Source organism: Glycine soja, chromosome 12 (genome assembly GCF_004193775.1).
Source record: "Glycine soja cultivar W05 chromosome 12, ASM419377v2, whole genome shotgun sequence".
Lineage (NCBI taxonomy): Eukaryota > Viridiplantae > Streptophyta > Magnoliopsida > Fabales > Fabaceae > Glycine > Glycine soja.
In genome coordinates this window covers 14,281,290-14,294,510 of record NC_041013.1, presented here as the reverse complement: position 1 = coordinate 14,294,510, position 13,221 = coordinate 14,281,290, and the positions used below count along the sequence as shown (strand labels likewise).

General features: G+C 31.5%; 1 protein-coding gene across 3 annotated transcripts; it reads left to right on the top strand.

Moving 5' to 3' along the window:
* Positions 1-8,780: 8,780 nt before the first annotated feature.
* On the top strand, positions 8,781-12,838 carry LOC114380138. 3 transcript variants are annotated; one of them, XM_028339077.1, is made up of 4 exons: positions 8,781-9,018; positions 10,200-11,227; positions 11,328-12,404; positions 12,502-12,838. In XM_028339077.1, the coding sequence occupies exons 2-4, from the start codon at positions 10,211-10,213 to the stop codon at positions 12,529-12,531; spliced, it is 2,124 nt and encodes a 707-aa protein (XP_028194878.1). In that variant the 5' UTR covers positions 8,781-9,018; positions 10,200-10,210; the 3' UTR covers positions 12,532-12,838. The 3 variants fall into 3 exon arrangements, with proteins under 3 accessions (XP_028194878.1, XP_028194879.1, XP_028194880.1); XM_028339078.1 differs by having other exon boundaries at positions 10,190-11,227; XM_028339079.1 differs by having other exon boundaries at positions 8,825-9,018; positions 10,427-11,227.
* Positions 12,839-13,221: the final 383 nt, after the last annotated feature.

The following is a 13,221-nucleotide window of genomic DNA, read 5'->3' as shown; positions in this document are numbered from 1 at the left end:
CGGTCTGCTTACCCACTCCTAAGTTTAATTCCCGCAAAATACATTCTTAGAAAAGAGTGACAAGTCTGATTAAACTTTGACCGAGAATTAATCTCATAATCAGGTCGATGTTTGTAATAATATTGAATTAGTTTTAATTTAACAATTGAGATACTACAAAATTTGATAAATACGTCAAAATGGATTAAACCTGGTGGGAACATGTTTTTCTTGCCCAAACAACTTGGGTTTGGTTAAGCAGTTCAATCCTTTAGGTTTTCACAAGGACTGTCACTCATCTAGAAACACAGTTCTCAAGAGACTAAGCAAGGTCCCAAGCTTTGATTCCCCTCATCTAAAAAATTGGCAACTAAGGTCCGAATCAAGTTTGGCACTAGTTTTACGCAGGTTAGAAAATCTATCTCTAGAACTATTGGTGAGGAGTTCATTTCATCGAGTTTGAAAGTCTATAAATAGGCGCGAACCTACTGAAGCTCATAGTAAATCAATCTCAGTATTTTTGAACTATTTCTTAAAATCAAACTGGCAATTTTCTATTCTAATTAAAAGTCCTATCAACATGGTTTTACACCTCTTCATCCACGGCTTCCACATCCTACACAACGTCTACCACCTCTTCATCCGCTGGTTCCATCACCTTGGCAACCGCTATCACCTTCGTCACGACCGCGACTGCCATCATGCTTGAAACTTTCGTTGTCATCATTATAGACGAAAATATGATTATTAAAATAAGATTTAAATGCCCTTTTAATCATTTTTGTTTTTGTATTTATAAAATTATTTTTTGTGTTTGATCTTTATAAATTATATTTTTTTTTAGTTTTTAAAACACTTTAGATAATATTTTAATAGTAAAAAATATTATTTAATGTACTATTAAAAAAATATAATTATTAAATAAGATTTAAATATCTTTTTAGTCATTATAATTTATTATTTATTATTTTTGTTCTTTTAAAATTATTTTTTATTTTTTATTTTTGTAAATTATATTTTTTTTATTTTTAGTTCATAAAACACTTTATATAGCATTTTAAACAGTAAAAAAATATTATTTAATGCACTATAAGGATAAATAAAATAAAATAATCATAATCTGTAATAATTAAAAAAAATAATTTTACAACAAGAAAAATGAAAAAAACACTAAATTTTATTGCACACATAAAAAAAATTAAGCTTTAAAATAACATATGGAGGTTCAATGGAATTGGCTTTCGTAGTTTATTGTGAACTTTTCGTTTGTAAGTCGTGGGAGTGGGTTAAATCTAATGGATTGAGTACTTCTTGACTCCTGTTCCTATCATTAGCTACCTTAATAAATAAATAATTTTTCTTGATAAGAAAAAGTAATAGAAAGCACGAAATTACTTCGTGTATATATATATATATATATATATATATATATATATATACGTTAAGGCTTTGGAGGACCATGATTATTAAAATTGACCAGTAGAGTTTATTTCATGCACGTGTAGCTAGCCTCATGTTTAAATGTTTGACTTTGGAATTCAAATTAATTGACCTGGAGATTATTATGAATTGCATTTCATCAATCAGTAGGTGAGATTTTATACTTTTGTAGCCAATCAAACAAATCCATTCAAATGCTATGTTTGCTTCGTCCTTCAATTTTCTCTCTGTTGTTGAGTATTCCCATAAATCTCACTTGCCATATATTAACTTTTTCAAATTCCCACTGTCAAGAGAAAGAGAAGGAAAAGAAGCGTTGCTCCATAGGGTCAACATTGCTTGGTTGACTCGGGATTTGAGGGAAATAGAATTCTGTCGAGTTGGGTTGGGATTGGAGGTAAAGAGTATTCAAACTAGATAGTCTCTCCAGTTGAATCAGTTTGAATTTTTTTTCTTAATTTATAGGTTTGACCTTAATTGATGTAACTTGGTTGAATTCAAGTTGAGTTGAGTCTCAAACGATTAAAATGAAAACAAAAATAGGAAATAAGGGAATGAAAAAATTGGATGTCGCCCATTATACACCAAATACTCCATTAATATATCAAATATTGATCAATTATTAATACTAATATCTTACTCAATGCAATGACACTGAGTAAAAAATAGAAATTATTTTATCTTCAAACAAGTAAATTAATTGACATTGGATTATTTCAGTTTTATCAAAAATCTTAAATTTGAATCTTAAATATGCAAAATATTTAAAGAAAATATTTTGTCATTTATAATACTCTTATCTGATTGATAAAAATAGTGTTTACAATACATGCAACAGAATAAAATGATCTATTTTAGATTTAAAATATACTTTCACAATAAATAAAAAATTAAAAAATGATCCTAGATATAAACTCTTAAAGCATAAAAAGTATTTCAATTTTGAGAAGACCTACATGTGTATCTTTACCAAGAGTTAATCTTAACTCAAACTCTTAACGATTGAAACAATATATATTTAAACTAAACACCTTGATATTTTTCGGTCAATGTGTCAATAGAAAAGGGAATACATGATTTTATAAGTGTACCAGAATGCCATCTTATAGCCCATGAGATGTAATTTCTAATTTTATCTTTTATTTTTGGTAGAAATCTTATCTAATAAAGCAAATAAGACAATGAAATAGATATGGATGACAACAAAATTGATAACACTACTCTCTCTTAAATGTCTATTACTTAAGAATGTATCTCATTAAAACATTACTAGGAAAAACCTAGTGAATTAAAAAAAGTACATCAGCCTTCAATATATTATCACTTGTCTCATTAAAAATGTTGTTAGGTGTAATAATTCATTGTTGTTACATGAAACTAGGAACTAACTTAAGCAGAAGACACACACACACACACATCAACGAAGTATCCAAAGACAGATAATGTGCTTTCACGTCTAGATACGCTTATCAACGAAGTATCCAAAGACACAAGACCACCTCCTATCCATTTGCTCCTGACATTCGTCAAATACAGGATTATCATAAGCATAAACTACACGTGCAACAAATGCAAGAGTAAGCTTACAAAAAAAATATACTAAAATAGGATAAAGGTTAACAATTAAACATGATCTACTATCATCACAAATTTAAGAATCCAAATAACAAAGAATATCATAACAATCATTAGTTCATCAATCATCATATCAAGATTCAATTATCATACACCAACATCATCATCAATCACTCAATCATCATCACCATGATTTATCCATCAAACATCATCATCACCAGTCCATCAATCATTAACACCAAAGACAAACTTGACTCCTTGGAGATTTCACCTTTTGAGCGATTAACTCAAGTTCATCCCTTAACATAGTTAGACTTTGATCATTCAGGGAGAGTTGAATTAACCTTGTAGCGGAAGTGTGATTTTATCAAAAATGGATGAACCTGGGTAGATGCTTACCTCAGTAAGGCTTGCAAAGACCTTACTACTACTACTACTATTCATCCAATATACATTGAAGAGTCACTAAACCTTTTGGGAAATAGTTCTCAACACTCTGACATGCCATTCAAAGTTAAAAAAGGGTGATACTAAAAAAGATATCCCACTAAGTGAAACCCTTGGGTCATTTTAGTGAGGCGGAGTTCTAGCATGGAACTCACTATCCCAAGTATATCACTTCCAACAACAACAAAAATTTCCCAAAGGATATAATTAACTCATTTTCACACATATGGATGGTTCTCAAAACAAGATTATCATCCATAATAATCATATGTCATATTTCATTATCAACGCATTCACCTCGTCAAACAACATCCATATCATCATCAAGAAATCAATCAACACAACTCAAGACATTCATTAATTAACATAAATATCTCATCATCAATATAATTCATTTCATCAACAATTCAATCCATTCATCATAATTCAATCCTTCATCAACTCATCATGCATATCTCATTCAACATGTTATCAAATCATTATTCATAACTTGTTCAATTCATCATTCATATCATCCTCACCAATCATGAACTCTCGCATAGTTCATCTAAACATCATAAGACTTTTCACACCACGAGTTCTCATAATCAAACACCAATCTCAACATATGAATATGAATTACATGAGAATAACAGCATGTATCAACTCCATTCATTTCATTTAAGGTTCAAATATACCTCAAGAAGTATTTAAGATTGAATTTCAATTGAAATGCACCAAAGGAAATTTGACAAGCGTTCACGCTTAAGTCTAGATTTATCTACGCTTAAACTTGGTCACACTTAAGCTTAGGTTCATCTATGCTTAAGCCTAATCACGCTTAAGCTTATATTCACCCTAGCTTAAGTCAAAATTCAAGAATCACATTTTTTATAGGCATTTTCACTTAAGTGAAAATCGCCTTTGGCTTAAGCGTAAACGTCTACAGAACTTCGAATTTATTGATTAAAACCTCAAATGACTCCTAAATAAAACCCAAATTAAATCACACATCATAATCAAATTACACATCATATACCATACATACAAAGCATTCCACACCCAAAAATAACATTTCAAAGTAAAACTTCCTTCACCTCTACAAACTAAGGATCTAACTTTGAGAAGAAGGAAGGAAGAAAGGGTGAGACTTTAGGTCAAAGATGGAAGCTTTATCCCCCCTTACACAATAGCTTTACACCATCCATACCACTCAAACCCCAAAAACCAACAAAAGTTACTCCAAAACCATGAAAATGAACACTTTTATGAACTTTCAATAATGTTCATGGAGGGAAAACGAAAATAAAAGATGAGATGAGAAAGAGGAAGGTTCCTTACTACTAAACAAGCCCTCAAACTCAACTAAAGCACTACCTCAAGGTCCATTGAGCAAAGGAATCAAGGTCTCAAGCTCTCCAATGGATGATTGTCTTGGAGAGGAAGAAAAGAGTGAAATGAGAGTATTTTGAGTGTTATGTTTATTCTTTGAATCAATAGTGTTGAGTTTATGACTCTCCGTCTTCTTTCTATTTGCATCCCACTACTTCTTAAACTCACCAACTCCATTCTATATCACTCGAGGCCCGTTCATCTTAGCCCAAACACCCTAAAACTTACTTTCCCACCCAAACAAGGTTTTTTACATATGTAAACAAAACATACATACAAGTATCACACACCAACGTCTCACAATTAATTAATAACATCGCTTAAATTAAATTTAATTACTCTTGCAATCTAATTAAAAACACTTAATCAAGCATTATGAAAATCACAATGTTGCACCAAGAAAACCTAGTGGGACAAAACTATGGCTAAAGAAAAAAGAGTGTAGAATGTATCTATTTTTCCCCTTATGCAAACAATCATTTTTAAGTTAATGAAATCTTGTGAGTTGATTGCTCAAAAGTCTTCCTTGACAATGTTTATATCACCATCCCTTTGAAGATCATGAGTAAAAATATAATCATCATTTTTTCAACTGAGCAATACATGTAACACTATCTTCACATATAATTGTTGATGTCATTTTTTAAAGATAAACTACAAATTTTTTGTACATGTTGAAATAACCTACATATAATTATTTTCACAAATAACCTACATCTGCATAGCCAATTAGATATAACTTCGAAAATTTTGAATAAAATGAGTCAATATTCATTGTCCCTCTAAGATAACAAATTTTTAACTTAAATACTAATGGTTGCTTTGAGTATCTTAAATAAGACAAGACAAATTCAGAAACATGAAGAATGTGTGAAGTTTTTCAAGACATAGATTCAATATTAGAAGCAAGACTATTAGAGGGAAAACCATTTAGAAGTTGAAAAGGTAATCATGTGTTCTGAGTCAAAGTGAAAATATTGGAAGCTCTGTATGATCAAAGGCATGATGTTGGAGGTCGCTTAAGTTAAATGGTAGATATCATAAGTTACACAACTGACTTAAGGTTCACCAAAAGTTGTGTTGTAGAGGTGGTTCATGAAGACAAACATGTCTCACCATCTAGAAGCACACATAATTGAAGACATGCGTAAATGTTTGGAACCACTGATTCTGAAGTTGAGCTTCTCATTATCCATATAATTCATAATCAAAGGAACTCAAAGAAGATATCGTGTCATAGTCAATGAACAAGCAATTGGTAGAATGAAGATATAATCACATTGCAATATAGTTACAAAGTATCTAAAGATATGTCGTAGAACAATCTCGAGAAACTCCTTCATGATTCAAATTTGAAAATCATGAGAACTACGAAGACCAACAACTAACACTAACGGATTCTTCATTGAATACATTTCAAATTCAAAATGTGTAACTTAGGGAAAATTGGATTCATAACTCTATTTTTTAGTGAACTTGTATATTGTGAATTCCATTTAAGCTTAAATACAACTTTGGTTCCCCTTATTTTGTCAAATCCACCAATTTTGATCATTCTATTTCAAAAGAGACTTTGATCCTCCTATTTTAAAAATCTAAAATTTTTGTTCAATTCTCAATTTTGTTTACATTTATTTTTTATGTCTTAGATTTTAATTAATTAAATAATTTCTCGACGGCATCTTAAATGAATATGTTAGAATTAAGATTCAATAAAATAAAAATAAATAAAATAAAACATATACAAAATTAAGAATTATACAAAATAAGTGGACTAAATTATATTTAAACCCTTTCATATATTTAAAGATTTTTTAAGATATACTATATTTTTTTTCTGAATTTGTATGATTTGTTTTATATTTGTTTAAAGTAACAAGTTTATAGGTTATAATATTTTTTATGATTAGATTATTACTACTGAAACTAGTAAATTATTAGTTAATAATTCACGCGATTTAATTAGTTTAACTAGTGATTCAATCATTCAATGCCGTTATCGAGTCGTGTATGAGAATGACATTTGCCAGACTATAAAACATAGGAATGATTCGACTCCATAATCGTAGGAATCTATTCCTTCCGGTTAGTCTTTAAAGGCTCGGATAAGTATTATTGTCATCCTAACGGGTCCTTATCATTGTTATTATTGTGATTATTGCTTTTGCAATTATTTATTTCTACCAAATCTATTTCGTATATGTTTTCACTATTATTAGATGAGTCGGTCTTACTTACCATCCGTACATATGTATGCGACACGATCGCAGTACTTACCTGCTAATTGCCATATTCTCGATTTTCGATGCCCAACGCGTATGCGGTTAAATTAAAATAAATTTTGTCTGAATTGTTTCGTACTAGAGTGTAAGAATTTTTATTTATTTTTAAATGTATTGTTTAACTTACATTTTTCTACGTAAAGTTTAACTTACATGTTAAATTGTAAATGTTAAATTGTAAAAAAAGAAAATTGTATCAGCAAATTTATGTTATATAATATATATTTTTGTACCTTAATTATTAAAAGAATGATTTATAGTCTAAATCTTCTTATATTGGCATTGGATTTTAAAATACAAACCTCTTTCTCATGATGAAATATACACACCTTTTTTAATTGTGGCTACAAGTCATTTCAACTTTTTTTTTTCTTTTTTCTCTTTTAAGCTGAAGCTCGTGTCTTATAGCTGATACTATTTGCTTTGTGCCATGGATGGTTTCTTTTCCTTCTCATAGGTTGCACTTTGCAGAACAAATAAAGTAATCACATGATTTTTCATTGCGGTATATTCCCAATCTCAGCCAACCAAATTAAACGCGTAAAGATCAAAATTAAAGAAGAAGGAGGAGGAGGCACCGGAATTACATGAATTCAAAAAATAAAGTGGACCCCATATGTTAGCTAAGCTCGTACCCTCGCTGATTGAACACGTAAAATAAAGTTCGGGGGATTTTTCTTTTCTTTCCTTTTAGGTACCATTTTATAAAGTGAAACGAAAATAAAATAAAATAAAATAAAATAATTTTTTGAATTAAATAAAATATAAAAATATGTTTAATCTCATTTTATTGTTTATTTCTTTTTTTTTCGTTCTCTTTTTTTGTAAATGAATGGAACTTTAAAGATCTTTTATCATCCGGGGCCCTGCTACTGTCAAAAGAAAAAAAAAATCTTTTATCATCAATACAGATTTTACATTTTTTTGGGCACCTTTCAATCTTTCATGGTCATAGCAGCCTGGTTTGGCTTTCTCTACCTTCCCCTTCACATGATCTCACACCAGGTGGCCCCTTAAATAAATGTTCAAAATCCTGCATGAACCTTAAAATAGTCACAAGTAACGAACGAACACTTTTTTTTATGCATATTTAAATAATTTTTCAAATTTAATTCGTTCCAAAAATTACAACATTAACAATAATAATAATAATAATAATAATAATATTATTATTATTATTATTATTATTATTATATACAGTACTATACATTAGAATTTGAAATTTCTAATTTTAAAAGTGAATTTCTTAGTCTCTTCAATTTTTAATTAGAGATTACTAATATTGTTTATTCTCTCTTTCACGAATTATCTCTATAATTAACAAAAAAATATTCGTCAATAATCTCAATTTACTTTTTTCTTATATTTAGTTGTATATTTAATTTTTTGAACTATTTATTTATTTTAATTTAAAAATAACCTTGTATCATATTTCAAACTATCTACTAGTATAAATCTAAAGCATAAGACATATTTAAAACTATTTGTTTATCATAAATTATAATCATAATTATAATTATGTATAAATAAATATTTATTTTGTAACATACACGAAATAAAATGAGTCCTATTACATTAAATATGAACAAAATTATCTTTCATAAAAGATATTTATACTATTATTAAATATTAAATATATAGATATAAGTAAATAGAAATGGATTTGCATATTGCAGTGTAAGCTGGTAAGTTCAGTTTCTGCTTGCAGCCAACCAAGCAGCAATAAACACAAACTTACAAACTGGTTTATTCTCAAACTTTCTCTCTCTCTCGCTTCATTCTCCCTTCTTCTTGCGTAAAGATATACGAAGCTTCCTCTTCTTCTCTGAGGGTGTACCTTTGGTTCATTGAAGGTTTTTCCTTCACCAACTTTCCAGAGGAAGAAAGTGCCTTGATTTCCGAACCTGCTCGTTTTATTACCGAGGTTCTTTTCTTTTTCACAATCTCTTTCTCTTTCCGTGTGTCGGTGTTTCTTGTGTTTGGTTGGTGAAGATGAATGGTATAGTGGGGTATTTTTGTTTGGTCGGAAAACGTGCAAAAAATAATATCTTTTTTAAGTTGTTTTTGAGAGTGCCTTTCATCAAATTCAAAACTTTCATTCACCCTTTTTCTTGTTTAATAAAGTGACTTTATAAGAAGAAAAAAAAACACAATTGAACAGACGGTCTTTGCTCTAAGTAATCAAAATCTTCCTTTTCTCTGGTTAGTGTGTGTTCTTCTTCAAAGTGGTCAGGTTTGGTTTGATTGTGATTTGAGAATTGGGTAGGATGCTGTGCTTTCAAATCTAAGATTTTTTATTCTTCCATCTTGATCTTGAAGACTTTTTTAGCTATGCAATTTGAATTTTGAAGTACTGTTAGCATTTTTTTAATTGAATAAGATAAGGGTGGAATTTTGTCGTATTTGCCAATTTTGAATGCTTCCTATTGAGCCAAATGGGTTTGTTTGACCTCTGTTGAATAGTCTTCTTTCAATTTTCAGCTCCATGTAATACAATTTGCTTGATTTTGTTCCTTCCTTCCTCCTTAATGAGATGGATAAGAGGAATCCGGTTTATGTCAGAATTCATATATATCAGTAGATGGTGATTCAAAAACATGATTGAATTATTATGTTTGAGAAGCTTATAACTAAAACTTGTTTCCATCTTGTACAAAGCTAGTGGGATAGCATCCAATCCAATGCTATCATATGGCAATTGTGATTTACTGGGAAGTAGATTGAACCTAACGATATGAAAAACCTTGAAAGCTATATCATCATTTAGGCGATGGCTCGTTAATTGAACTTTCGGTCAATGTTCAATCGTTGTTTTGTTTTCCATATTCAAATCGAAATTGTGAACCATTTAGAGTTGATTTTGGGTTCTGTTGTTCTGTACGGTATATTTTTAATATACAGAATGCCTTGAGATTATCTCCTTTTGCTAAGTCAACTTCATGTTTCACTTCTAGTATGTAATAAGTAAAGAATTGACATACGCAAAAATGCCAGTCTGTTCTTGGTATGTGGTCCATGCATATGAAAATGTCAAGTTTGAGTTTCAATTTGATTTATTTATTTGGTGAAGGAGTTCCAATTTGATTTGACTTTAGGGTTTCGCAGACACCAAATACATGATACTAAAAACTCTAATGGAAGAAAAGCAGTTAGATTTTAATCAGCCTCTTTTATCGGTAAGGCGAATCTCGTCAACAGCGGCCTCTGAAAATGACTATAAAAGAAAACCTGATAAACCAGTACCCAAACGACCTCCTCTTCCTTTTTACAAATCAGAGTTAAAATCGGGTCCAGTGACTAACCCTGGAACTGTTCCTTTTGTATGGGAGAAGACTCCTGGAAGACCTAAGAATGAAAGCAAACAACAAACACAGGCTGTTGAACGTCCATCCGTTGCTCCGAAGCTTCCACCTGGGAGGGTTTTGAAAGTTGAACAGCAAGATTCCGATAAAGTTCCTAAAGGTGCATCCGTTACTCAATCCAGAACAGGAAGCAGTGTTTCAGATTCTCCGCGTACTGCATCTCTAGATAATAAAGTGACAAAACATGAAATCCCCCAAGTAATTGAGGAAAAAGCAAGTTCTGTTTCAAATGATGAGGATGAGAACTATCTAGATGCTCTTGATACACTTTCTAGAACTGAATCATTCTTCATGAGCTGTAGCGTGAGTGGTTTGAGTGAATGGGATGGTCCAGATGTCCAACCATCAGGAAATTTTTCAACAGACCAACAGACACGTGATTTCATGATTGGCAGGTTCTTGCCTGCAGCAAAGGCAATGGCTTCTGAAACACCTCAAATTCAACACAACTCTAGGAAGTCGCTTGTTACACAAGAACAACTGAAACAGGCAAGGAAAGTAGAAAGTGGAGCAAATTCCCGTCCCCTTAATCCGAAATGGCAAAAGGTTTTGCCACATTATGCTCAAGATATTGGTAGGGAAGAAAGTGAAGATGAAAGTGATGATCATGATGGATATGAAAACTATGCACCCAAAGTTTGTGGGCTGTTTCCTCGGTTCTGCCTTTTGAATCCAGTTCCAGGATTAAGAATGGAGGGTAGGATTCCAAGTTCTACAGTTCATGGAGTGCAGGGTAAATCAATTACTTCTCACAGAAGAACTGCAAAAGAGGTATTAATTTGTCCCTACCTAATGCCTACCTTTATTTTGTTTTTGTTATTATTTCACTTTAGGCTTTATTATCATTTTGTTCACCTTTTTTCTTTTGCAGCATGGTAGAACTGCTACTTATGGGAAAAAGTCTGTAAACTCCCAATCTGGCTATACAGAAGAGAGAGATTTTCTGAGTACTGCAGAAAAATCTAAGCATGATATTGATCCACATCGCAGAGCTTGCAGCAAATCATTAGCCTCTGAGAGAACTGAATTTGAATCAAGTTGTGAAAGCCCTGTTATTGAGAAAACTCTATATGTAGATTCTGTACATAAGGTCAAAACTTCAATTTCATGTTCTTCAGACACCAATCTCAGAGGGGATGATTTTGATACTCTAAGAAAAGACACTGACCTTGATAAAAACCTTTCTATTGATTTTTCTATTGAGGATAGCAAACACTTGGGAATTGTGGATGAGAAGGCAGTATCAGAACCTGAAATTTCAGCTTCTCTTGATTCATCTCTCCTGGTTTGTTCTGATAATTCAAATGACAATATGCAAATGGAAATGAAAAATCATTCCAACAAAATATGCCCAGAAAAGCAAGAATTGACAAAGCCTGATTACCAAGGAAGTAACCTAGATCATGATTTGGTTGCGATTTCAAGTCCAGAAATGGTTGCATGGGAGAAAATAGAGTCTGAAAGCAAAGGTTTTAGCAGTAAGGAAAGTTCTAATGGCCTAATCAAGAATCCTATTGCATGGAGAAACAGGAAATTTGCTAGTGATTTGAAATTTGATTCAATGTGCCAACAAGCTACCAAATTGGTTGATCAAGAATGCACTCTCAGATCTAGCGAGGATCCTAGAACTTTGGCTAGCTCGAAGGTGGTAGGTGACAGAAAGATCAACTTAGAAAGTCAATTGCAGATGAAGTTGGGCCATGGAAAGACTTCAAATGCAAGCTCGTTGAAGCTTCCTCTTGCCCTTCCTTCACCAAAAGCTCCTTCAGAGTCTTGGCTTAAGCGCACTTTACCGACAGTTTCCTCGAAGAATATATCTTTACGGTTGAATCTTGCTACCCACTATCATGCACCAACTCAAACACCCAAGACAGCATTACCGGATCCTAAGTGGGAAAGAATTGTTAAATCTTCTGAAGTTAATCATGGGCATCTTCAGTTTGCTCAGGTAATTTAGTAAATTGTATCAAATGTCAATCATTTGGTATAAACTATAATGTCATAATGTGGTATCTTCATGCTTATATTCCTTTAATTTATTTCAGGAACTACTTCCACCCATTCCAGAAGCATGAATTTTCTAGAGATATCAGGTCATTGGTAATTTGATTTTCTTGCTAAAATGTGCCACGTTTTCTTAGTGTAATTATTTGTTCTTAGGATTTTCATTCTACAGTTTGGTCTCCCTTTAGCTTTTTTATATATACATGAGATGGTATACTATTCAAAAGTGTAAATCACAGTTTTGTCTTATAAATGTAATAAGTTGTTTCAAGTAAAATTTATCATTGTAATAATATCAGGGCAAAAGACCTTTTGCCTAAAAAAATGTTTCTTAAGAAGATACTGCAAAGAATAAATTTGTAGTGATGATTATGGCTATTGGTGGTCCTCCTTCAATTTTCTTCAACTGTATGTAGAGTAAACACCTTTTACTATCGATGCGTCATGAAAATAAAATATTATAGACAGTGATCCATGTGATTAGCTGTCAAAATTATTACTGTGCCAATAATTCTAAAAAAATTGGATTTGCTTCAGCAATGGCTAATCTAACATCAACCTTGTGCACAGCTTTTAATTGATTCATGAGGCGAAGATCTTAATTCCAATTTTATGTGGCAGCAGAGTTTTTCTTCGACAATGTGACCCAACTAGCTTGGATACCAAAAAGAAGACAAAAGGACAATAAGATCTGAAAATATGATCAAATCCATGTAAACAATTAAGACGGCATTTGAATGGCATTAGGATCTTTGGAACAC